General features: G+C 35.4%; 1 protein-coding gene across 1 annotated transcript in view; it reads right to left on the bottom strand.

The window, feature by feature from the left end:
• The window catches only part of LOC149535074 (tryptophan synthase alpha chain-like), a 226,689-nt gene that overhangs the window by 54,795 nt on the left and 143,949 nt on the right, over positions 1 to 27,945 (bottom strand). Inside the window, exon 8 of the mRNA XM_089804837.1 lies at positions 9,166 to 9,225. Coding sequence (XP_089660963.1) covers positions 9,166 to 9,225 — 60 coding nt within the window. The remainder of the gene's footprint in view (positions 1 to 9,165; positions 9,226 to 27,945) is intronic.

The raw sequence follows: 27,945 nt of genomic DNA, 5'->3' as shown, positions 1-27,945 counted from the left end.
TGATCTCGAGTTTTGGCACACACGCCCTTTGGTTTTCTGTTATAACAATTAATTTGAAGATTACCTTCGTAAAACAAAACTCCACAAAGCATTTCTCAATATGGATTATGGAGAGCTAAAGTGCAAAATATGAAAAAGCTATCAACGGGAACAAGTTTCCAAGTTCGAAAATTGGGGTCAAAAGACCAACTAACAATATTGAAACTTTAAACTCGTTTTCAAGTCTATATAGTATTTAACACTAATGTTGATCTATATATGAAAAAAATCTGTAAATTGGTCCATAAATTATATAGCAGTATGGATGCCTTTAAAGTAGATTTTAAAATTAATGTATTTCTTAATTTTCAATAAATTTGTTGAGTTATTGCCATGCTTTTGCCTAAATGCAATCATCACAAGGACATTTGCAAAGGCATTACATTGAGTAAATGATTCTAAAAGGGCACTTGCTATTTGGACTTATCTTTAAAATAACCATGCCCAATAGTAAGTGTCCTTTCAACTCACTTGCCCAACGCATTTGCCGATGCATCTTTGAAATTGCTGCATAAAGAAGCTCACTTCTTTAAACATATCTTTTCTAGGATAGCACCCCTCTAATGGCCCAGCCCCTCTTATTTTTTATGCCTTCAGATGTATATAGAATTTAACATCTATATTTCCATAATTTATCTAGCCAAATATACATATAAATAATCATTGCAACTAGGGCAAATTCAGAATGTCCGTACATGATTAATCATTTTAGAGTAACTAGTATCCCAATTGTTACACAAACTCCATGTTCTCTCTAAAATGCAATCCTTTTCGCATATTGTTGCAGCTTCCAATGTAAGTACTACAAGAATATGAAAAAGTTATCCTCTTGTGTAATATCTCCAACCAGATATTTTCCCCCAAATTTCTCAAATATATATATCTCCAAAATTAACAGATATGTTCATGCAATAAATTTGAGATTAACAAGCAAATACCAGAAAATCCCCAGATAAAATAATCTCAAAAACATTATGCTTTCAATCTTTAGAATATTAATAACAAGATCCAATCTTTAAAAAATGAACTCACAATCAGATTGGAAAACTAGAAAAGAACCTGAAACACATTATGAACTCCGTAGCAATTCCACCTCAAAAGATGAACTGGGTTTCCATCCAATCCATCAAGAAAGTCTAAATGTTTCCATCCTTAGGTTTTGGAATCGAAAGCTATAAGCTTTTCAAATTCTCCACGAGGATAGAAATCAACTCATAAACCAAGCATGCTGAAATGAATGTAGATTTCTTCTTTTAATGCCCAATGCCATGAATATTCAGTTACCCATGCTTGTCTTTTTGTCTTCTCTCATTTTTTCAAAATAACCTTAATCCACTTGAGAGAATAAAATGGCCCATTTTAATAATAATAAAGTGACATATTATTATGTACTTTTATTCAATAGCATAGTTACACCGCCCTGCGGGATAGGGGCACAGTGGGGCGAGTAGACAACTTTTCGAGACAGGGGGACAACTTTTTCAGACAGGGGGACAGAGGGGCATTGATTTGGGGACGACAAGGGGACATCGATGGGGGATGGGGGATGGTGGGCGAGCAGGGGTTTATATACTATACATATGGTACTTAAAATGCTAGTTATGAAGAAATGTACTACAATTATACAATATAAGATATAAAGATGTAAAAATCTTAAACATTAAAGATTGCATTGAAGTTTTGAACTGGAACATCATAATTCATGATCAAATGACAAACAATGAGCATTCAACATCAGCAAATGAACAAGTGTCAAATTATATAATTTTAAATTTATAATATATATCAGTCTTCAAATATAGAAATGCAAATGTGAATAAAAATGAAGAATAGAAGGCTTTTGAACAAAGGAGGAAGGAATGGGCCCCACATCGCATTATAACAAACACAAAACCAAAAAAAATTAAAATAATGCCTTGTTTTTTAATTATTTAATGTACCCCATCTTGTTGCTGCGGGAGACGTCCTGGCACCCCCACGCATCCCCCTACACCTACGGGAGACATGAAGACGTCTCATCAATTCCGGCAAAAGTGGCACTTTGAGTGGTGCCACCCGAGATGCCAAGATGTCGTCCCCCTGTCTCGGGTGCATCCCCATTTTAGGTGGGGCCCAATTTTGGTGGGGGGACGTGTCCCTATGTTACATTATTCAATAGTCACTTCACTAATAAACTATTTGATCATAAAGCATTGAAACTACTAACCAAATGGGACTTGGATAGTCATGTATGATAATTCATTGGGAAAGTCTTGGTGAAACACTCCCACTCCAACCCTGAAATGTTAAGAATAAGCCCTATTGACTTACTATAAATAGTAAGTATCTGGAAACCCTGCTGAAACCACTCTGATTTGCCTGAGATTGGAATCGCCTAGGCCAATTCTGAATTTGATCCCAATAAAGCCCTGGTTAGCCCACATGACCAGGGAAAAATGGGCTAACAACACATCATAAATTAATGTCCTAGAAAAGGGGACATTCCATCTTGTATTCTCAAATGTTCACGTCTCTTAAACATCTATATCTTTGATTAAGGAACATGTAGAGCTAGAACCACTTATCTTTGTCACCGAATACACAATTTGTCCTTAAAAGAAAATTAGAGTGTATGTTTAAAGATCAAAGTTCAACCATTTATTTTCAATAGTATTTACTAGTTTCTATATATGCAGTTATAGACAGTCTAGGTCTCTATTTTCCCTTATAGAAAGACAAATATATCTCTCATGTACTCATTTTAAGACTGTTACCTGTTGAGATGAACTGAAGTTGATTTTAGTTACTGTTGTGATATTTATTATTGGATACGAAGGTTGTAGCATCAATGATGAGTATTTAATGCAGTTTTGATTTATTTACATTTACTTTGTTCCTTTACTGGACAGTAGATCCTGCTAAACAACTCTGTGTTTGTGGGTCCAGGAGCAGATGAAGACCAAAATGTGGTTATGGGAGGTATCATAGAGAGAGGAATCCATGTTGACACCCCTGCAATCCAGTTCCAAGCTCACGGTAGACTGCAACCTCCACTTTACCACATGTTTGCATTGTTTAAGGCTAAGTTACCGATGCTGGTTCTGATGCTGATGAGGGTGTGGGGTGCTGATGTACGAAATCTTTTTTTTTTTCTTTTTTCTTTTTTTTTTTGGGGGGGGGGGAGGGCGGGGTTGGTTGATTTTGGATGCATTTGGGTGCGTCCATATATATACTATAATTTATGTATGCAAAAAAATGCAAGAAATATACAAAAATAAACCAGTCCATAGCATGATACTTCACCATTGATAGCTCAAATTGAAATAACAGTAATGTCTAATTAGTAAATTACTCAAGTTCAAGATTCCAATGCAATTCGAATTACAAAACCAAAACATAGTTCATGGTTCAATGTTGATCAATCTAGTGTCAAGGCTCACGATGCACAAATAAAATTCAGTCAAATGTGAGAAAAAATATAATAAAAAAAGCCAATTAAACACATATTTTATTAAGTGACTTAAGTGACTAGGAGCTCGCAATTGTTGGGTGCTCTCTGGATGCGCCCGGATGCTCTCCCAAGCATCCCACACGCATCCGCAGGAAGGAATTAGACCTCCTGCCAGAACCCGTGCAGCTTCCTAATGCATCAAGATGCATCTGCACCCGCATCTGGCCTTTTTCCAGGCGCATCGGTATCTTAGGTTTAAGGTGTATATATAGTCAGTTGCTACTGTTTTAGTCTGCTTGCAGCTCATTGGCATTCATGTCTTTCTTGTTTTTGATGACCATTCACAAGTCAGTCTTTCAATGATGTGGGTCAGGTGTTTTGGTATAATTAGGGATTTAATCATCTTTCTTCACTTGCTATATTTTGGCATGATCATTTAAAAGCTAAAGTCATACTAGAAAGGTTAAGGATGAAATTCAAATAAATGTTCGAATTTTGTTGTACCCACCACCATAACCCTTAATGGTTTGTGTATTGGAGTATGATGAATTAATTGATGCTTGGTGGTGCAGCCCTGCCCATACCTTAAACTGATCCAGAACCATGAGTCTGCTAGCAGTGCTAAACCAAAAACTCGTTTCTTTTGCCATGGTTAGAGGTCCTGGTTATTTTAAGGGTATTACAAACCCTAGACTATATTGTGAAAATATATGACAAAAAGTGGTCATGTTACTGAATGGGATTGGTCTTGCAATAAAATTTGATAGGTTGCATTATAACTTTGATTCGACTGTAAGGACAGTCTTTGGGGCAGGCATAATGGGAAATGGGGACTGGGGAAGGGAATTGGTCTATGCTGATATCTTTATGGATTGTAACATCTATGTTTCACTGTACAGGCCGCTTTACCGAATGGAATATCTTGTGAAGAGTACCATGAGAATCCACTGTTATGTATCAGAAGTTGTGGTAGACTGTGGTAGGTCACTTAATGTATGTGATGCATATCTGTATGGTTTCTTAGAAATAGTGTTGACTGTAATGAAAATTGTTGACAGTTTTATTCTTGGCCCAATTGAGGTTTAAAGTGATTATGACACCATTTCTGTAGAGAAAAGGACAATGATAGTCAAGGGCCTTGTTAAATCATTGGATATCTGATAAATATGATGTGCAAAATGACTCTGTCCATATCAGGATGAAGAAAGTTGACTTACTAATAACTATTCTACTACTGTTGAGTCTAGGGTTGTTTGTAGACAGAGGTAACTGTGCCAAACCAGTGTTTGGCTATAAGAGAGAATCTTGTTGATTGTGATGAACCTGGCTAAGACTGATGCTTCTGCTTGAATATTTAATTGGAATGTTGTGATAATAAAACTAGTGTAAGTGTTGAGCTTGTATAATCCTTCTATATTTTCTTTTGACTTGTGTAGAGTCAAAAATCTCACCTCTTCTTAAGTGAGTATATGACAAAAAGTGGTCATGTAACTGACTGGGATTGGTCTTGCAATAAATTTGATAGGTTGCATAATAACTTTGATTCAACTGTAAGGAGAGTTTTGGGGCAGGCATGACTGGAAATGTGGGCTGGGGAGAAGAAATGGTCTATGCTGATATCTTTAAGAATTGTAACATCTATTTTTCACTGTACAGACTGCTTCTTTGAATGGAATACCTCGTGGAGGAAGAGTACTGTGAGAATGTACTATTGTTTATCAAAAGTTGTGGTAGACTGTGGTAAGTCGCTTAATGTATGTGATACATATCTGTATGATTTCTTAGAAATAGTGTTGACTGCCATGAAAATTCTTGACAGTTATATTCTTGGGCCACTGCATTGAGACTGTTGTTGCTGTTGAAATCCAGGTTTAGAGTTACCTATGACACAATTGCTGTAGAAAAAAGGCCAATGATGGTAAAGGTCCTTCTTAAATTATTGGATATCTGATAAATATGATTTGCAAAAGGACTATATCCATATCAGGATGGGAAAAGTTGACTTACTATTGTACTACTGTGGAGTCTAGGGTTGTTTGTAGACAGAGGTAACTGTGCCAAACCTGTGTTTGGCTGTGAGAGAGAATCTTGTTGATTGTGACGAGCCAGGGTAAGATACATGCTTCTGCTTTAGTATTTAATTGGAAAGTTGTGACAATGAAACTAGGGTAAGTGTTAAACTTGTATAATCCTTCTATATCTTCTTTTGACTTTTGCAAAGTCAGAAATCTCATCTCTTCTTAAGTAGTTCAGACAACAGATGTTATAGTTGATTACTATCTACTGATGATGTCATAATATGTGAATTCCGATTTTACTATTACCCTTTACAGGTGTTCGGCTTAATTTCATCATGAATGTGTATGTAGGTGCACACAGAAGGTATAATGCCTATATGACTTGTTCAAATGTGACAGCTTGCAAGCAACTGTGAACTGGATACAACTTGGCAGAACTTAAGTGATGAAAAGTTGGAAGTGGACAGTGGCAAGTTGAATGCCATTACTCTATTGTAAGTTATGTATCATGTATCTCGGATCTGTGGCTGTGATTGTTGGTCTTGTGGTATGCATGTGATGCTTGTCTCTGCTCTTCTACTGGATTGAGATGATACCCTCATTGCATTTCCTAGCCAATTGGATGGTGGTGGAGTGTGGCAACAATTGTTGAGGGCATCATAACAATTGTTGAAGTCATCATACCCATTACTTTGACCTGTCATTAGGCCTGCTTGATTTGGATTGAGTACTTTTGTAGATTTCTATATGTGAGCAGAACTCATTATATATTATTATGTTATACCTCTCTTCTGATCTAGAATGGAAGTTGAATTGTGAATTCATTTAATACAACTGGATAACAGTTACATTGTACAGATTTGGCATCCGTGGTTAGTGGCAAGTTGAATGCCATTACTCTATCGTAAGTTATGTATCATGTACCTCGGATCTGTGGCTGTGATTGTTGATCTTGTGGTAAGCATGTGATGCTTGTCTCTGCTCTTCTACTGGATTGAGATGATACCCTCATTCCCTTTCCTAGCCAATTGGATGGTGGTGGAGTGTGGCAACAATTGTTGAGGTCATCATACTCATTACTTTCACCTGTCATTAGGCTTGCTTGATTTGGATTGAGTACTTTTGTAGATTTCTATATGTGAGCAGAACTCATTATATATTATTATGTTATACCTCTCTTCTGATCTAGAATGGAAGTTGAATTGTGAATTCATTTAATACAACTGGATAACAGTTACATTGTACAGATTTGGCATCTGTGGTTAGGTTAGAATTGTCATCTATACATGTATAGTATATTAGTTGTAAACCATTTGTGGTTTAAAAGTACTATAGTAGCATTCCGAAATGTAAGTCTTGTTTAAGGAATAGTCCAGTTCAGATTTTGATTGGATAGTGCAAAAATTGCTGTATAAAAATCCAGAAACCTTCTTGCTCCTGAATCTTGAAGAGCTGCAGCATGAACTCAAAAGGGTTAATACAATCATATAAATATTGTAATCGTTATAGTTATATGCTGACTTACATAGGGAGAATATGGGGACTTGTAGTTTGAAAAGAGGCTCACAAAAAGATGGCATTGTATTTCAATAACAGCAGATGATCAGACTTCAGAGAATTGTTAAAATTGTGAGTTGAAAGATGTTGGAGGTGACACAGTTTGAAGATGATAGGTCATGCCAGATTTTCAGTTAAGAATCAAAGGTTTTTAGTGTTAAAGTGGGGTTGCCATTGTACCAAAAGACCGATTTGTCAATGCCCGATACAACCACTCAACTTATAGTACACAAGAGGCAGTTAAGCCCTTATCATGAATCCCGAGGGGACCGCTGAACAAATTTCTAACAATCTCCCCCTAAGCATTACACAAGGGTCTGAGGATTCAAACCTGTGACCAAGCTCTGATACCACTTATTAAAGTGGGGTTGCCGTTGAACCAAAAGACTGATCTGTCAATGCCCAATACAACCACTCAACTTATAGTACATAGGAGGCGGTTAAACCCTTGTCACAAATCCCGAAAGGAGCACTGAACAAATTTCTAACATTTAGATTTCAAGAAGTGCCAGAGTTTGGGGATGCATTAATTGAGTTCAAAAAAGTGAAGATATTACATTTGGAATATCTGATATGTCTCGTAATACCATGACATTAAGGTGTCAAACACAGTCAATATGCAATGCCAGGTTATGAATGAAACAAGTATACAAATCATAGTTCAAAATTTCGGCAGTATATCGCCAACACTACGATATTTCGCGGGCCTTAACTGCTCCCAATATAATTGCAGCTAATATCGGGGCCAAATTTTCCAAAAAAACGCTATGAAAAAAATTTAAAAAACCGCCGAAATATTCAGAAAATCGCTGCAAATATCGGTCAAACCAAATTTTTAAAGTTTAGTGGATTAGGTTTTAACATTTTATCATTTCCGTTTTCAACAGTTTTACCCACTGCATAAAGGGAAATAGCAAGTCAACCGTAGCACAAAGGAAAATATCGAACGCATGGTCGAATCGATCTCTATTTGCAGTCACTAGGTTGCAGCTCGCCAAGTATACCGAAATCTATATTACGACTTTGTGGCAAAATTATACACTAAACTGTGTTAAGGTGTTTAGTATTTGATAAATATTAAAATTTATACAATGTTTAATTTAATAAAATTTTATACTATGTTCGATATTTATTAATTTAAGAAATACAGTTAATAGAATTTATAATTTTATACTGTTTAATAAATACAATTTATAAAATTTATAATTTTATACTGTTATTAGATTTATACCTTGTAAGTGTATATTAATAATTATTAAATATTTAGTAAAGAGTATAATTTTTATAATTTTTATTAATAATATTTATTAAATTAATGAATTCAATAAGAATTTTATTAAATTAATGAATTTAATGTATAACTATATTACTAAATAGTTAATATACAATAAGGCAAGAGCCTGCAACGCATCGGTAAATTGCGAGCCTCTCATTGGAGAGGTCTTGGGTTCAAATCTACTTGCGATTAACACATAATAATGATAAATCTTAATAATAATAATAAATAATTCAGGCTTTGGCGGTTTACCTATCAAAAAAAAAAGAGTTAAGATACAATAAATTACTAATTATAAATTTTATATATTGTATTTATTTAAAATTTAAATTAATGAATATAGCATAAAATGTTCTTAAAAATAAAAATGATGAATACTATTTAATTTTAAAATATTGATTAATGTATGGTGGATATGTCAAGTTACTATATGCTCTACAAATTTGGTGTATATATGTTTTTTAAAAATATTTTCATAAATTGTATATTTTCAAAGGTTCGATAAAAGTGCCAATTTATTGCCAAATTTTTCGCCGAGTTTTTGCCGATTCCAAGTTTTCCAAAAAATTTGGGCTGGCCGAGATATTGCTGATATCGAGTTTTTAAACTATGATACAAATAGAAACTTCCTTTAAAATCATGCAACCATAGGTTGGATGAATAAACATGATTCTTCAAAACCTTGAAAAAAATTCAAGATGCTTCCTACCTCTTAACAAAAGCAAGATTTTGGAATTCAAGCAATCATTTGAATACAATATCCAAATTACAGTGTACCAATTTGTTAGTCAACAAGAATCCAAACCTATAAAAAATTATTAAAAAATTGCAGGTGGAAAACAAACCTGTGCAACATGCTCTGGCTTGGAAATACCAAATCCAACTGCCACAGGTTTAGTTGTAACCTGTAACACATTAATTAATGATCAAAATTATATAACAGAAGAAGTAAACAGGAGACAACACCGCTAATGTATGTAGCTGAAAGATTAAATTTCCTAAACATACTAATACAATCAAGAAATTAATATTTTTAAAATATATTTACCCACAAAATTGTAAACACTCTTAACACAACACTTTTTTAATCCAGGGCAGAATAGGAAAAATTGATATGATGTGTTCAGAAAAAGAAACCATTGACCGGTTATTCAATGAATGCAACTTTGCAGTTATTATAAATCAATTATTTCATTTATATCATCTAGCACCTACACAAGTGTCAATTATAATCATAGGCACCAATTTACAACAAAGGTGGCATACCACGCATCACTATTGATGACCAAAAATATCATACAATAAAATAACCTTTCAAAATAATGAGAGAAGAAGAAATCAGAAGGAAAAACAACTCTGCAGCCTTTCCCAATCTTAGATAATAATAAGAAAAGTCAATAGACTGTTGTTCTCAAACAGAAAATCAGAATAGCCTATTACCAAATACATTCCACCTGCATATTAGATTAATTATATGTCTTTATGAATCCACCCCAGATATACATCCATAGTCAGATATTGCCACTTGGCATTAATGTATAATCACAGCAATATATATTCAAAATAGGTAATTGGCATATCCCAAAACAGTACTTACAAAATTCATGCCGTATTCTTAAAAAACTTACTGTAATCGCATCTTGAAGGTACGAACCAGGTCCAGATATAGTGCAGTAAGAATGCACCCTTCGGATGCAATCTAGATGCACATCAAAGACTGTGGATGCACTTAGAAGAAGCGTATCTGAGTGCATCCATTGTCCTAGTGGTAAAGCACCAAGGTATTACAAGTAATTGGAAAATATTTGCTTGATATTAACAAAGACCAAGAGGTCAATATATACAAAAGAATGAGACAATATACAAAAGAATGAGACAATGTTTCCTTAGGAAATGATCATAAAGAACAGAAACTTTCTATTCTAGCTAATAGAAAACTAACAGTTATCTATAGCCTAACTAAATATTAGAAATATTCTAATATTTACAATAGATTACAAATAGATAACCATTAACTAAAAATAAATGCTTATCTATTATCGTAATACCCTTCCTTAATGGTTAATCTATCCACAAACCAAGTTGTCCTCTAAATTTGACAAACTTATTAAGACCCAGAGGCTTGGTGAGAATGTCTATAGTCTGATATGTGGTAGGAGCATACTATAAATCTATTGTCACATCTTCAACCAGTTGTCGTATGTAGTGACAATGAACATCCAATGCTTGGTTTGTTCATTGAAGACTGGATTCCATGCTAATTTGATAATGCCTCATTATCAACAAACAATGTGTCGGTCCTACTGATGACATCTACATATCCCCAAGCATCCGACAAAGCCAAATAGCTTCACAACCTACCTTGATTGTCCCTCTGTACTCAGCATCTATAGAGGAGAGAGACACTGCCTGCTGCTTCTTACTGGTCCATGTGATGGCACTTGATCCCAAACTAAACACATATCCAGAAGTCGATTTTTTATCGTCAACAAAACCTACCCAATCTCAATCTATGAACCCACTGAGTCTAGGATAAGAACTCTGAGATTAAAGAAATCCATAATCTGTAGTGCCCTTCATCTAACGAAGCACACGCTTTACTTCCATCCAATGATCAGCCTTGGGAGCTATCATAAAGCAGGAGATGTAACTGATTGCGAAGCTAATACCACACCTAGTAGCAGAGAGGTAGATGAGATTGCCTTCTAATTGCCTATATGCAACATCATCGACGAGAGGAGAATCAGACTTGGCTAATAACTTGAGACCTTTCTCCATGGGTGTAGATGCAGACTTGCAATCCTGCCTACGAAATTTGTCTAACAGAGCCCTAGCATATTAGGACTGAGAAATGAATATACCAAAAGAATGTTGTCAAATCTCAACATCCAGGCAACAATGCATGAGCCCAAGGTTAGTCATATCAAAAGACTGGCATAAATTCTGTTTGATTTCTTGAATCAAAGATGTTGAATTGACAGTGATAATCAAATCATCTACATAAATAACCAAAAGGATGATGTCACTGTCACTAGTCCTGATGTACGAATTTGAGTTTGAAGAACTCCTCTGGAAGCCTTGATCATTGAGGTACTTATCAATTTTCATGTACCATGGCCGAGGGGCCTACTTCAAGCCATAGAAAACTTTCATTAATCCGAGAACTTGATGTTCTTTGCTAGTAACCTTGAAACCAAGAGGTTGTGTCATGCAGACCTCTTCGTGGAGATCACCATTTAGTAAAACACTCTTGACATCCATTTGATGGACCCTCCAACCAAACTGTGTTGCTATGGCTAGGACTAATCTAATTGTGCTCATCTTTGCAATAGGAGCAAAGGTCTCCTCATCATCAATGTCCTGTTGCAAACCCCAAGATTTAATTTCTATAAAAGAGAAATAAGGATTGAGAAATATTATGAAGAAAAATATAGAGATTTTTCAAAAGGATAAAATGAGGGTGCCCCCACATTTCAATCGAATTAAACAAAAGTCACAGTATAGTGAATTAGTAAAAAAAAAATAGATAATAAGCGTATCGGTTTGAAGATTAATGAATTATTGGTCGTAGAATACTATTCCTGTCGAGTTTAAATTATTCCCAATTTAAAAAGAATGAAAAGAAAGGATTTATGCACATCTGTTCCTTTGTATGTTACATAACAATGTCATTGTCATTCAATTAAATATTTCTCTTTTTTTTTTCCAATATTTTTTTCTCTACCCCGAAATGGAAGGAGATTGTGGGAAAATGAAACCATCCTATCAGGTTTAGATTAATGATAAAACAATGCAAAAAAGAATACAAATATACGGAAAGAGAGGGATTCAAACCCCCGGTAAACAGAAGCCTACATAGCAATTCTAATGCTACGCCTTGAACCGCTCAACCATCTTTCCTACACCTTTATTTGTCGACAAAATGAAAACGAGTTTTTTTCTAATTCATGCCCAAAAATGAGATATCTGACTTTTGCATAAGTCAAGTATTTTTGAACAAAGAGAGACAGAAGAAAGAGTATTTTACCAAAGTTGCTTTTCTTCTTATTTCAAGATATTATTTTCTTTCATCAATCTAATATTATTCTTTTAGAATATTAGAGTTTTTATTGCCCGATCCAATTGTGAAATTAAGCCAGATCTATTGATAGATTCTATAATTATTATAGAATAATTTCCTATAATTATTCTTACTAATTCTTCAGTCAGTAAGTCAATTAATGGTACAAATTGTACCATAATGACACAAAATTCTATCATAATGATATGCTCAATAGATTCTATACTTATATAATAAGTATGCACAAACACAATCAATCATCATTTTTTCATTTTATGCCAATTTGCCATTTACTTACTCATTTGATCGTTGGGGTCGTGAGCAACTGAACGTGAAACAAAAACATTTTCTCAAATGTTTTTTTATTGATTGCTATCAATTTAATAAACTCTTTCAAATATTCCCAATTTTTCTTTATTCAGTTTACATATTTACGATCATAAGAAAATTTATCATGCTATTGTGTATTGGCAAATAATTTTGTTCATGGAATCATTTCCATATGGGGAATGAAAGAAATTATCAAATTTATAAATTGACTATGCCTAGATCTCAGAGAAATGACAATTTTATCGACAAGACTTTCACAATTGTAGCGGATATATTATTGCAGATAATCCCCATGGCTTCAAGGGAGAAAAAGGCATTTACCTATTACAGAGATGGTGTGATTTGATTTTTTTCTTTCTACCTTTTTTTTATATTCTATATATTAAAAGTTAAAACTGACGTTTAGTGAAGGTGAGTTTTATAAATAGAACATTTCTTTCTATCGTGTATCCCCAATTTATGCAACCTTAGATGCTTTGATCTTCTGAGATTCTAGTATTAAGCAAAAGATTATATCTATTACATAGATGTTAATGGTCAAATCTATATGATAGGTGTGCATGAGGGAAAAAGCACTACGCATTAAAATCGACAACACAAATGCTTCGTTATAATAAATAAAATAAGAATATATGATACATTTTTTTTTTTTTTATTAAGGGCTAGTTAGAATGGTTGAGGCAACAAACATCCATCTCGTTTGTATTTCGAATACCGCTAGAACCATTGGAGACAGTTGGAGTGAATAATTCCCATAAAATAAAATGCGTTAAGGACAAAGAAATTGTTAGAGGTTATGTTTGTAGTGCTAAGCTAAAATACTTTATTATTGATTCTAAATAATGCTGAGAAAAGCCCTTTGCAACTAAGCAAGCTTTATACTTATCCAAACTACCATCAGATTTGTATTTGAATCTGTAAAATCATTTGCAGCCAATGGGTTTCTTCCCTAATGGAAGATCAGAAAGGACCCAAGTGTTATTCTTCAGCAGGCTCTATTGTTCAAATGTCATGGCCTGTTCCCACTCTAGAGTTCCTTTAGCCTCGAAATATGTGTGAGGTTCAAACACATTGTGAATGTTGGCCATAAGAGAAAAGTTAACAAACTTTGTAATTTTTCTCTTTTTCCGAGCAGTTCTCCCATCAATGACTTCATCATTACAAATATCGTCAAGTGTCTTAGCCCACCACTTAGGCCGAAGAGGCGAATGAACAACATTAGTATCCGAATATGCTCTATGATTAGGTTCCTAATCAAAAGAATCTTGATCAAACTCAAGTGAGGCATCTACAAATCCAGGTGATCTTGTAGGAGAAGCTGGAGGTGTTTGTATAGAGATCACTGGTATAACTAGAGTTGCCGGAGCTACTGGAGCCCTCCCATCAGGTGGACCTAATGGAACTCTAACTCCCAAATCATGAGCCTTCATAGGCTGATCTGTTGAATTAGGAACAAGAGAAACATGCACGAATGGCCCTCGCTACTCCTCATAGACTACATCATGAGTGTACAAGAGACGAGATGTCTCGGTGTCGATCAAGCAGTAGGCTATGTTAAGACTACTATATCTAGTAAGAATGAGTTTCTGACTCTTGGCATCCAACTTGGTGCGTGACACATCAGGGATCCAAACAAAAGCAAGGGAGCCAAAAACTTTCATGTGACTGATTCTAGGCTTGCGACCTAACCAAGCCTCTTCCGCAATCTTACCTTTGATTGCCACTACAAGTGACCAGTTGAAAAGATAAATTGCAGTGTTAACTGCTTTTGCCCAGAACTTATGCAGAACATGCCTTTGTTCGAGCACGAAGCGAGCCATCTCAGTAATTGTTTATTTTCCAATGTTCAACTACATTGTTTTTTGTAGTGTGTGGGCTGTGGTTAATCAGCGTTTGATGCCATGAGTATCCAAGAAGCTAGAGAATTCATTAGAACAAAATTCTCCCCTCCCCATCCCCCATTGTCTAACTAATATTAGATTTCCCATACACTTTTTGATTTAAACTTCTGAAATATAGGAAATGTATATGATTTCTTTTTAAGAAAATATACCCACATTTTTCTACTAAAATCATCAACAAACAACAGAAAATACTTGGACCAAAGAACAGAAGGAGTGGCCATATGGCCACAGATATTGGCATGAACAAGTTGAAGTACCTTAGAAGCTCAACATGAATCACCACTAATGAAAGGTGTGCGATGTTGCTTCCCAACCTGGCATGCATCACAAACTCCAAGCTGTTGAATCTGAATCTCTGGCGAACCGAGGACAAGCTCTTCCCAAGCAAGCTAAGAGAGATAATGCACATTTGAGTGCCCATATTGTTGATGCCAAAGCATGTTAACAGAAGACCATCAAGCAGCCTTAGCAAAGTCCCAAGATTCACCAAAATCTATAAGTCGGAAAAGATCATGATCCTCAAGACTCACTGCAACAATAAACTGAGTCGCCTTATCAATAATGGCACAATGATGTGAACTAAAGGTGACATCCAACTATGGAGAGTGTCGCAGCAACTGACTGACTCAGAGTAGATTTAGTTCCATCCCTAGACTGTAGTAAACATCGAGGAAAATGAGATTCCTCCTAGCAGACTGAATCTGAATGTTGCCTTTGCCAACAACAGTGTACTCTTCTCCACTACCAAAAATAACAGAATTTGAATAAGACTGGTATTCAGTGAACCAATCTTTGTTGTGGGTGAAATAACAAAAGGCACCTGAATCAATATACCGAGCAAACGACTTCACATGATCTGCAAGTCTTTTAGCCATGAAGGCGTACAAGGCAGATTTTGTTTGCTCAGTGTACTCTACACTGTTCGCTTAGGGCTGCAAACCTGATTGCTTAGATTGGGCAGCTAAGCATTTCCGACATTCAACCTTGATGTGACCAAACTTGTGGCAATAGTTGCATTAAATGTTCTTCTTCCAGAAACATTCTGAAGCTGGATCAGAGGACTTCTACTAAAAAGACTACTGAGACTTGCATTTATCCTTCTGAAAGGATTTAGCAGCAAAGGCTTGCTCTGTGGAGGTGGAGCTAGAACTACTACCGAACAATTGTTTTCAGTGATCTTGTTGAAATAGAAGTGTGCAAAGATCTATGAACTTCAGATCAACACCAGAAGAAGTGATGTTGAGAGTCAATAAAATGCTCGTAGGACTTGGATAAACTCCTGAGACTGATGACCACAATGTCCTCTTCCTCCATCTTGTGACCAGTGACAAAAAACTGATCACAATTTCATTTTCTATTCAAGTGAGCCTGGAGCAATGTTTGCTCATCCAAGATAATAGCAAACAGACTGTTTTTCAAAAAGAAAGCTCTCCTTTTGTCAAAAGTCTACTATATTCCCAAATGGAATCTAAGAAAGCTCATCCACAACTACAAATAATTTCAGAAGCATCATCAACTCTCGATTATTCAGATCCCACGTACCTTGATTAGTACCAAGGGCAGTCGGACATTGTGTAACACCCAAATCTAATCAATATTCCACTATTCAAAAATTGCTATTATCCGCTGCTACCTAGTGCCATAATTTCGACGATTGAATTTTGAATTGCGGTCAAACAAAATATCAATCAGTGATGTCATAGCACGTTTTCCAATGAAAAAGCGAGAAAATCTTTGAAGGCACGTACTTCAAGGTAAAAATGGAAGGCCCAAAACAATTGAAGGGGTACACAAAAGAGCTCGAGAAACCCAAAAAGGATATGATGTCGATTCTAAATCCGCTGGCTTGAAAATTGAGGCATGGCAAATCGAGGCACCCAAAATAATGTGACAACTGACTTGAGCTCTCGAAAAACCTACCACGATTTTGAATCGAAAAAAAATCAAGCCCAAAAATTAGGGTTTTCGACCAAAAGCCTAGGTGGCGGTTATGGTGGCAAAAAGTTCAAAAAAATGGTGATTTGACATAGCAAATGACCAGATTTTTGCACAAAAGACAATTACTTGCAAAGATGTCAAAGGAGATTTTGATTTTGACACTAAAAAATAGTGTTCCAGGCATTTGTTTGGGAAAGAATGGCAATTAAAAACCGGCTCGTGATTTTGGAGTTTGGATAAAAAAGCCAGGCGAATGTAGACATTTTTGTGTTGTAGATCAAAGGGAAAACAAAAAACGCCCTTAGAAATAAACACGAGCAGAAAAATGACTCAAAAATTTCATTGTTCAGATGGTGGCCGTGATTTTCCAGATCATGATTTGCAGAAAAACATCTAGAAAAAAATCATGATTTGAGCAAGCACATTCGCAGTCACAATTTGCCAATAATCCTTGGCAAAAACAATCGAGTCATGATGTGCAAACACCGGTCTAAAATCCTAGTCGAACCTAGGTATTTTGAAGAAGGTATATACAAAAAAAAAACTTGGAAAATAAAGGTCTGAAAATTTCAATAAGAAACTATTATTTTCACAAAAAAGAATTTCAACCTTGCTCTAATACCATGTTACAAACTAATTGGAAAATATTTGCTTGATATTAACAGAGACCAAAAGGTCAATATATACAAAAGAAAGAGACGGTGTTTCCTTAGGAAATAATCATAAAGAATAGAAACTTTCTATTCTAGCTAATAGAAAACTAACAGGTATATGCAACCTAACTAAATATTAGAAATATTTGAATATTTACAATAAATTACAAATAGATAACCATTAACAAATAATAAAAGCTTATCCTTTATTGTAATAAAGGTGCATCCACAGTCCCAAATACACACGTCCCCTGCACGAATGCAAGTTCCTACAATTCCCAACTTTCACTTACATGAGAATTGCATACTATGATGATCACCCATAAATGTTGCCAAGGTATCCAATTGACAAGATTGTTCTCATGGATTTGGGAAGACGACTGGTTTATGTACATGCCAAGCATTTTGCAACACATAAGCCCAAATCTACAATTTCTAGCCAACATCCCCTAGTTATTCGCAGTTATTGACTTCTATTCGAATCCAGAAAACAATTTATTTTATTTTACAAATGGATTGTGGAAATCTGATAATGTTAATTGACTTCTATTGTGAAGGAAAGGCTATAGAAATTGTATTGTATAAAATTCAATGAAAGATGTTTAGAATTAGAGCTGATTTTGGCTACAAAGACATGAAGGACGAGGTCTTCCACTCATGTCCAACGTCCATTGTATTGAAGATGTTTGGATAGACCTTTGTATATATAAGAACATTAGGAGAATGGATTATTGTACACTATCCCTAGAACAAATCATTGATATGGATCTTGCTCAAATTCTAGATGGAATGGAAGATAATGGGACATACTAGACCCTGATTATGAGGTAGCACGGGTTGCAGCTCAATACCTCCCCTCAATTCAATGGCCATTGAGAAAAAAAAATTCCATAACTAATATATTCGAATCCACCATGGCTAATACCCATTCTTGGCTTTAGCATAAGGGTATTATGATGAGAAGATTCAATAGGGTCAGATGATGATACAACCAGACTTATGGGTTGGAAATCAAAGTTGAGAAATAAGAATAAAGAGAATGCAAGCTGAAGATCGTATCGAAGGAGAAGATTCACAAGGACTATTGTGGAGATTTAGGAGATTTTGTGGAAGAATATGATCAACAACAAGAGGAACTACAAGTACTTCCCATGGCACCAGATGCACGATCTACCCTGGTTGAACTCCACCAGCATTCCTTCTTGTGGATGCATCTATTTTAAGTTTTAACAGTTGATGTTGTTGTTGACTCTTCCTCTACAATTTTGATTCCTCCTGTGGCACAATCAGCATCTCAAGACAATGAGCCTATTCATAATATACCTCATGATAACTTAACCAGTGTACTCTCTTATGGTTCCCACCCATGTTCACCCAAAGTTTAGTTTGTGGAAGGCTATTCTACCCTAAGTGACTTTGATAGGTTCAGGTCAGAATCAATGCCTCATGTCACTACAAGGACTATCCCCACTATTGTCCAACGAAACACCAACGATCGTTTCCACCACAACCCATCCCATCGCATCACGAGTTGTAGCCAAAGGGAATCAAGTTTTCCTTTTTGACATTCCTGCTTAGATAAGTGTCGATGTTCCTAAGAGGAAGAAACAAGAAGACTTGCCAAATGACTTTGACTTTGAACAGCTAATGCGAATCAAGACTAGTGGTGCCCAGAAGCTAACACTATTTCAAAGGTTCAAGTAGACAAAGAACAAAATATGTGGAGAATTGAAACCCTTGCAGAAAACCCCCCAAATGAAATGCATATTGTTGATATCAGGTTTTCCAAATTCGATTAGGGAAATCAAACACAAAATGGTATAATCATTGATGCTCGAGAATCTATAGCAATCACAGGAGTGTGAGCTCACAAAGAAGAACCGACTAAAAGAACATAATGTGTTGCTCATGGTGGTGATTCGAAATATTACCGAATATTTAGAATAGGTTGATCCATTGGCATCTCTCATTGTAGAAGAGTCTGTTGGCCAGGTTGAGAGAGTTGGGGAAATGGCTACAAACATTAAAGCGTGGGTAGATCAGATGATGGCACAAGGAATAGAGTTGGTAAAGAAAGTACTCCAGGTGCTCACATATGCTAGAACAGTGGTACCCAAGTTAAATGAAGCTCTAGGAACTTTAAATCAAGACTTGGAGTCACTTGAAAAGGACTTGGAAATCTAGACTAGATTTTTAAATGCGAAACTAGATATGTTGTGCAAGAATGGAGTAATAACTTCTCATGAGAAATACACAAAATCCAAGGTATTTCTGGTCAATAGAGGCCAAGTCATTGCAGGCCTAATTACAAACTTGGAAGAGGCAATAGAAACTTGAGCATGAGATCAGTACCATGTACAAATATATATCATACAAACTGGTAAATAACGACCGAGAATTAATTTCAGAACACACTGGGGTCTTACAGCTCCTGGTAATGTTCATCTAGAGCTTGAGGCGGAGCACTCCATGCTAACTTCCTTTCACAAGGTTACAGCCTACCAATTCTCACTCAATCTTCTTTAAAATATTCTTGAGAAAAGTAGTACCATAATTTCCAGATGTTCAGGTGCAGTCCTCAAAACAACTGTTGTTGCAGAGAACACTGGTATGCCAACTCTAAGCGAAATACAAGAGAAGATTTGTAGGCTTCAGGATTTCATGGCACAATGGAACACAATAAAAAATGAAAAGTGCTTTCAAGCACTTAATTAGGTTTCTTATGCTCTTTAGGATCTTAGACTTGTGATTTGTAATAAAGTCTTGGCAGGTTGGGTCTAAAGCAAAAAATTACAATTGCATATATACTATCAAATCTAGAGCAAAAAATTGCAATTACACAATCTCATTACATGTAATCACATTACATAGGACTGTAATGTTAAATAAGTCAACTTTAAGTAGTAAGTTTTGTTAATTCTGTAACCATGAAATCTATCTGATCTGATTCTACAGATCGTACAGATCTGAGAATGCATGAAATCCCTTATTAGATATAAAGCCTATAAATAATTGTCTTCTCCTTTGGAGTTATCGGCGTCTCCTTTTGGCAACATAGTTTTGAAGGCTAACTAATCCTTTTTGGTTAGTTTGGATATTAACATATGTCTCCTGATTAGAGGCCGATTATAAGAGAGCAATTAAGGGCCAACCTAGAAGAGTCATGTCCTTTGTAAGGACATGTCTCTTGGGTGCAATATAAACATAAGGTAACTGTGAGGATAGAGAACACACAAGATACATTAAAGTCTGCTTCTCTTCATTACTGCCTTGTATGATTTTCTGCAAAAGGGTAAGAACATTTCAGAATAGATATTATATTATAAGTATCACTTCCATATACAGGTTTGTATATACAAGACTCTCTTAAGCACATAGAAAGGCATTATATCAGTCTGATTAAAGAAGAATTTACAGAAACTTTACGTGGTATTAGAGCCTAGTTCCTTCGTGGGAAGCTTAACTGCTTGAAGGTAGATTCACTCAGATTGATGGGTAGGAATGAACAGGACGCTCATAGTGGAGTGATTTGAGAGACAGTGTTATTGGGGCCTCACAAATAGCATTAAGGAAGACAGAAGTTTGAGTATTGCCGCACCATCTACAAACTATTAAAACAATTCCCTAGTATCGTTACTTACAACGGAATTGTTGCAGGAAATTATTTGCAACAGTAATCACAGAACTTTATTTGTATACAATATTTCTGCTCGGGATTTAGGTGAGAATTTACCAGTAGCACATTAGGTTTATAGATTGCTTGTTCGTATAGTACCATTAAGTACGGAAACGGGTATAGCCTTCACATGGGTGATGAATATTATTCAAACATTCATTGCGACCGTTTGAAGTATACAAGCGAGTGGTAATTGGACGATTCGAGTGTCCGTTACCTAGCAGGAGTCTTCTTCTTTTTTTAAGATGATTACATTGGTGTAACGCTTATGGCAGGACTGGTTGATTTCTTGGCAGAGTATTTCAAAGTGATTGTTTCACAGAAACTCATTATATTTTAAGTATTTGAAGAATCGTGGTTTCCAAAAATTATCCGGCTGATTTTTGTTGTGCTTACCAACCATTTCAGGCACTATCAGAACATTGTCAGGTGTTTTTGCATAAATACCTATCACTAGGTGCTTTGAGAATTGACTGAATAAAGTGGTATACTTGGCAATAAATAGACTCACGTGAGTGTTGTGGTTAGCGGTAAATGGAGATTATTCTTGGGCGCCGATTGTTGTGAGAAAAGTTTGTGTAGGATTAGAGAATTGTGATATCATAACAGCACTGTTCAATGAAAGTTGATGCGATTCAGAGTTTTCAAAGGCACTTCTATGGTGTTGGATATTTATGTCTGTTACATGAGGACAAAATTATGTTTGTTGAGTGAGGACAAAACGATAAGTATAAAGAGATAAGTATTTCTATGGTTAAAGAATTCTCTTCTATCCTCCATGCTATTATTTTTATTATTTAGAGAATCGTGTATCATTCAAGCATTGATATCTCTATTGGACTTTTACTAATCTCTGTAAAAAGCTTTCAGGATGGTACCAAGAATAGAGTACCAAGATGTACCTGAGGGAATCTCTATTGGACACTTATTAATCCGCTAGATGTCAAAAGGAATCATTTACAAGAGCATTCCAACATTTCCAAGTGCATTCTAAACATGGCAGAAAATTTTTCTGTTTAAGGTTAAATGTCAATAGGGACATTACATTATATTCATTTCTAAGTATGAGATAAAGAATTAAAACTTGTTATATAAACCTTTAATTCTGAGATAAATCTGGACTAAATGAAATAAACAAAAAGATCTGATGGTTTGATAATGACTCATAACACCTTGAGAAGTTATCCATAAACTTTGGCTAGATAACAGGGGGGGACCTTAGAGTGTTCACATTGAGAGGGAGTCCTACCAAAACTAATTAAACCTAAACTTCAAAGGGAGCAAATAGGAAACTTGTAAACTCTTCACCAAGGGAGTAGATCACATTAAGTGTCATGGACCCCAATTACTTCAATTTGGTTTGACTTATTACAGTCTCGGATAAATTGAGAACTTGCATACATGTATTCAATCCACCTTAGAGATGCTCAAACTTAAGAGGGAGTTTATATATGGGCCTACTTTCATCTAGTTTTGCATTATAAACACCTCCTTTGGGGATTCACATGAATAAGCATTTATTTTATATGGACTATGTATTTAGCCAAGACTATATTTAGCCTAGGCTACATTATTGGTTGCATTTGTTATGATCATTGGCTATGTTATAGCAAAGACTAACCTCTTTTATATAGTTGAGTCTACATATGGATATTTTGTATGATCATTTCTTTGATATGTGAATATAGCATAGACTATATTGGTTGCATATGTGGCTAAATTTATCTATGTGATTATATATTTTATGATTTGTGGATAGTGGCGATTCATAGTTTGAGTCTTCTTGACTCAAGGATTGAGTATTTGGTGGACTTAATGTCCGGATACTAGTACTCGGAGTACTAGGTGAATATCATGTATTTGATATTCGGATACCAGTGCAGGTAACATCATGGATTTTATGTCTTATTTAGTACTTGGTAGTCTTAATATCCGGATACAGGGATAGGTGACATTATGGATTTTATGTTGGATTTAGTACTATCAAACCAAAACCAAAATGACTAATTTATCTAAATCAAAACCAACCAATGTTTTAGATGCTATTAAACATACAATTTAGAAGGATACTACGATGAAAGAATACCAATCCATTATTGAGAATGATGTTTGGGAAATTGTTCCAAGGCCTAAAGGAAAATCAGTTGTTTCTTCTAAGTGGATATTTAAAATTAAGCAGGCTGCTGACGGTAGCATTGAAAAATATAAAGCTAGATTCGTAGCCAAAGGTTTCTCTTAGAAGGAGGGAATTGATTATGAAGAAACCTTTGCTCTTGTTGCAAGATACACCTCTGTAAGGGCAATCCTAGCTATTGCAGCATCGAAGGGATGGAAAGTACATCAAATGGATGTAAAAACAACATTTCTAAATGGAAAGATTACAGATGAGGTATATTTGGAACAACTTGAAGGATTTCAAACTCATAACCCTAAAAGTCTTTATTTATAGGCTCAAGAACGCTCTCTATGGGCTAAAACAGCCTCCAAGGGCATGGTATGAAAGAATTGATAACTATCTCTCTAGTTTAGAATTCTCCAAGAATAAAGCTGATTCAAATCTCTATTATAAAAAGAATAAAGATGATACGATAATTTTGATACTATATGTTGATGATTTACTAATAATAGGTGATGATCATCTTATAGATCAATGCAAGAAAGATCTAATCAAAGAATTTGAAATGAAAGATTTAGGACTCCTTCATTACTTCCTAGGACTTGAAGAATGGCAGAATTCTGACAGCACCATACTTAATCAAGGAAAATATACATCAAACATCTTGAAGAGATTTGGAATGTGGAATTGCAGACCTATGTCTTCTCCTATGGAGACTAATATACACAAACTTAAGGAAGCAACTGCCAAATTGCCCTCCATTGGTTCTACTCTTTACAAATAGATGATTTGGTCTCTTATGTACTTGGTAAATACAAGACCTAATATTTGCTATGTTGTTAATACCTTACGTAAGTCTATGTGTGAGCCAAAGGAGATTCACCTAGTTGCAATCAAACACATCATGAGATACTTAGAAGACACTCTTAATCTTGGGTTCAAGTATGAGAAAGTTGACTTGGACTTACATGGGTACACAGAATCAGATTGAGTTGGAAGTGTTACAGATAGGAAAAGCACTTCAGGATGTTGTTTCAATGTAGGCTCAACGATGATATTGTAGATATGCAGAAGGCAGGTATCAGTAGCACAGAGTTCCACAGAAGTTGAATACATTGTCACAGCAATGGCCTCTCAGGAAGCAGTTTGGCTTCGAAAGTTACTTGTGGGATTATTTGGTCAACCCATGAATCCTACTATTATTCATTGTGATAATGAGTATTCTATCAAGATTTTTGTAAATCCAATTTTCCATTACAGGTCCAAGCATATTGAAATTCCTTACCATTATTTAAGAGATATGGTAGATAGGAATATTGTAAAATTAGAATACATTTGCACTGCAGACCAGACAGCGGATATTCTTGCCAACCTCTCTCTCGAGTGAAGATAGATCACTTCAGGAAAAGACTTGGTAAGGTTGAATTGTAATACATTTGTATTCTTTAATTATTAATAATTTTGAATTAAAATCATCATTGTCAGGCTATTGACTATTATGGACTTCACCATTTGTATTCATTACTTAAGAGGTGATGATCTCTGAGATAATGAACACTTGTATAAAAGACATTATGAGAGATGAAGATCTCTTAGATAATGTGTTGAACAGTAGAGAACTACTATCAAATCTGGATGAGTTTAAGATCATATTGTGATGTAGACATTTCTATGTCTATGAGTCACAACTTGGATAAACGAAGAATTTAACCATTCTCTAGATTTTATTCTGTGTTTTGGTAGATCTTAACTCAAGAGCATGTTGTGATATAGGCCTACTAGTACCTATGAGTCACAACTTGGATAAAGGAAGAATTTAATCATTCTCTAGATTTTATCATGCATATTGCATTTTGTGCAATACCGTTATCACAAGTATAAGTGATAAGTCATATCATAGGTACAGTAATATGACATAGTATATGTGTTCAATGATACCACATGCTTAGAAGATTTAAATAGATATATAGTATCAATCAATGTTTATTCATCTTAATTGATGATGCTAGATATGTTATCTCTCAGTATGATTATCAAGTTAAGACAAAGTGTTAATTCTGTAACTATGAAATCATTCTGATCTGATTCTGCAAATTGTACAGATCTGAGAATGCATGAAATCCCTTAGAAATAAAGCCTATAAATAATTGTCTTCTCCTTGGGAGTTATCGGCATCTCCTTTGGGCAACATAGTTTAAAGGCTAACTAATCATTTTTGGTTAGTTTAGATATTAACATATGTCTCCTGATTAGTCGCCGATTATAAGACAGAAATTAAGGGCCGACCTAGAAGAGTCATGTCCTTTGTAAGGACATGCCTCTTGGGTGCAGTATAAACATAAGGTAAGTGCGAGGATAGAGAACACACAAGATACGTTAAAGTCTGCTTCGCTGATTATAAGAGAGAAATTAAGGACTGACCTAGAAGAGTCATGTCCTTTGTAAGGACATGCCTCTTGGGTGCAGTATAAACATAAGGTAAGTGTGAGGATAGAGAACACACAAGATACATTAAAGTCCGCTTCTCTTCATTAGTACGATTTTCTGCAAAAGGGTAAGAACATTTCAGAATAGATCTTATGCTATAAGTATCACTTCCATATACAGGTTTGTATATACAAGACTCTCTTAAGCACATAGAAAGGCATTATATCAGTCTGATTAAAGAAGAATTTACAGAAACTTTACAAGTTTTCAATCTTTTTCTCACAATCTCTCTTCTATAAAAACGAGTGAGCTCGTTGTACATAATCATCTTTATGCAATACAAGAAAACTCCGTTGGAATTGTGCAAAACACAAGCTTCTCTTTTATTTGCACAAGCTTATTTCAAAGTAAATAAAAGAGCAAGTATTTTTAATATTTGTTTTAGAGGAGCTTGTTATGTCATTGTTGTGTTCTTATGTCACAATAGTGGTATTACCATGAATTTATTGAAGAATTGTATGAGTTATTTGTGCTATTTTAAAAATAATTTTAAATGTGATTTCATACAGACTTTCTGTTGTAGTTTTCATTTGAGTTACATGGAAGTGAAAACATAGTCTTTGAGCTGTGATTCTTTATTATATAGAGAGATTATAAAGGAAGTTTTATGTATTAAGTCTTTGTGCTAAACATATTGTTGCCTCATCCCTTAAATCATTGTAGGATAGTGTATGAGCCTTGGAGCTTACGTACGGTCCTTAATTAATAGTATATCAGTGTGCTTAAAAACAAATCTTTCCATTAATTTTAAGATTATTGGCGTTATTGCTCCAACTAGTGCTTAAAAGAGAAATTCTCAACAGTCTCAAATTCATAGCGTGCATATTTATAAAAGTGGAAATTCTTTCTGAAGAAAGAGGAAGTGATATGCGCAACACCCAACCTTAGATTAGTTTGAAATTCCTGTTAAGTTTTAGTTGATTCAGGGTGTCTCCTAAAAGTTGAGAAAGAGATACATTCTGTGCCTAAATACTCTACTTTGTAAGTAGTGTGTCTACAACTGCTTACAATATATTTAGCCAATAGGATTGCTAGTTCATTTGCATCTGAGAGGAATTTGGGGAACATGCTTGTAAGGTTCTTCTTACCTTCGCACCAAGGTCACTGCTCTTTCACTAATCAGATATTTTGTCAAACATATAAAGTACAATCTGATTAAGAGGATAAGATCTTGTAATATTCGTCAATGGATATTGAGCTAACTTCACCATTCCACCTGTTCCTCAATAGATACAGATTTCAATGCATCGACATCAAGACATTTATAAGTTAAACTGCGACTGTTCTTGAATATCAGTTTGCATAACAATAGTTGTTTTTCCCATTAGTTTGGCGGAGAGCATACAATAAATCCACAGACAGATGTTAAGAACCACAGAATAAAACATAAAGTTGCAGAAATTATTGGTTATTGGTGGAAGTAACAAACAAGAATTATGGACAGACCTGACCTGAACATCATCAACCCAGGATCAATGCTACAACTGATTCCCACAGAAAGAATATGAAATCATTCTTCTGCTACAGGTAGTTGAATGGTTGTCTATGCCAAACTCTGAATAGGAGTATGAACAAAGGCTCAATGCTTACGAGAATGATTAGAACATAACATTTAAGATACACACCCTTTCTTTAATGAATTGAAGGCTATTTGCTTCTATCAGCAATATAAGCACAGCATTTTCCAACGTGCTGGGACAAAGAATCACATCACAATCATCATGAATCCATGAGCCCATAACGGGAACCCGACTTCCTGAAACCTTCACAGCAACACTGTTAGTATTTGTATTTCTATACACAAATGGTGAAAATCCGCACAGAATGATTACATCCACAGATGCCAAAAGGAGCCTCGATTCACAGTTCAGCTTTCTGCTGACATATGGAGCTTCCTGTGTACCGGCGGAATGCAGAAATATAATTCACATCAACCTTTGTATTATCAAAGTATCCATGCAATAATGTATTTGTGACAGTATTTTCAGCAGACAATAGTAATTCCAAGAATAATTATCTTTATGATTCCGCTAATATTAATAGGACCTAATAATTTTGTCTTACATATGCCTGATGATATATTTGGACGCTGATATATTGTAATGTTTCACCAACTCTCTTTAGGAGCATCAAATCAAACCATTGAAGTTAACATGAATATGATCCCCACATATATCTTCAGACAGTAACAGTAATATTATCCCTCGTCTACATTTTACCAATGAAACCTGGGGATGCACACCTGGCCTAAATCCCTGGAGTACTGGATGTTGGGGCATCCTTGGGACAGTACTCCACGTATCTGTGTATCCCCACTGCCGCTGGAGCACCACCATACCACGGCTGCACCCATCCCCATAGCCCCTAGGTGCGGAAGAACAGTACTTAAGGACTTGTGGAAGTCCCCTGACCGCACCCAAGACGTGACGTTGTGCGACTGGCTGCAAGCATCAAAAAGTGT

The sequence above is a fragment of the Cupressus sempervirens genome, chromosome 10, assembly GCF_028749045.1.
Source record: "Cupressus sempervirens isolate cs-2001-9-10 chromosome 10, ASM2874904v1, whole genome shotgun sequence".
NCBI classification, from domain to species: Eukaryota; Viridiplantae; Streptophyta; class Pinopsida; order Cupressales; family Cupressaceae; genus Cupressus; species Cupressus sempervirens.
Note: the sequence above shows the minus strand (reverse complement) of the source record. Positions and strands in the feature narration are given on the sequence as shown.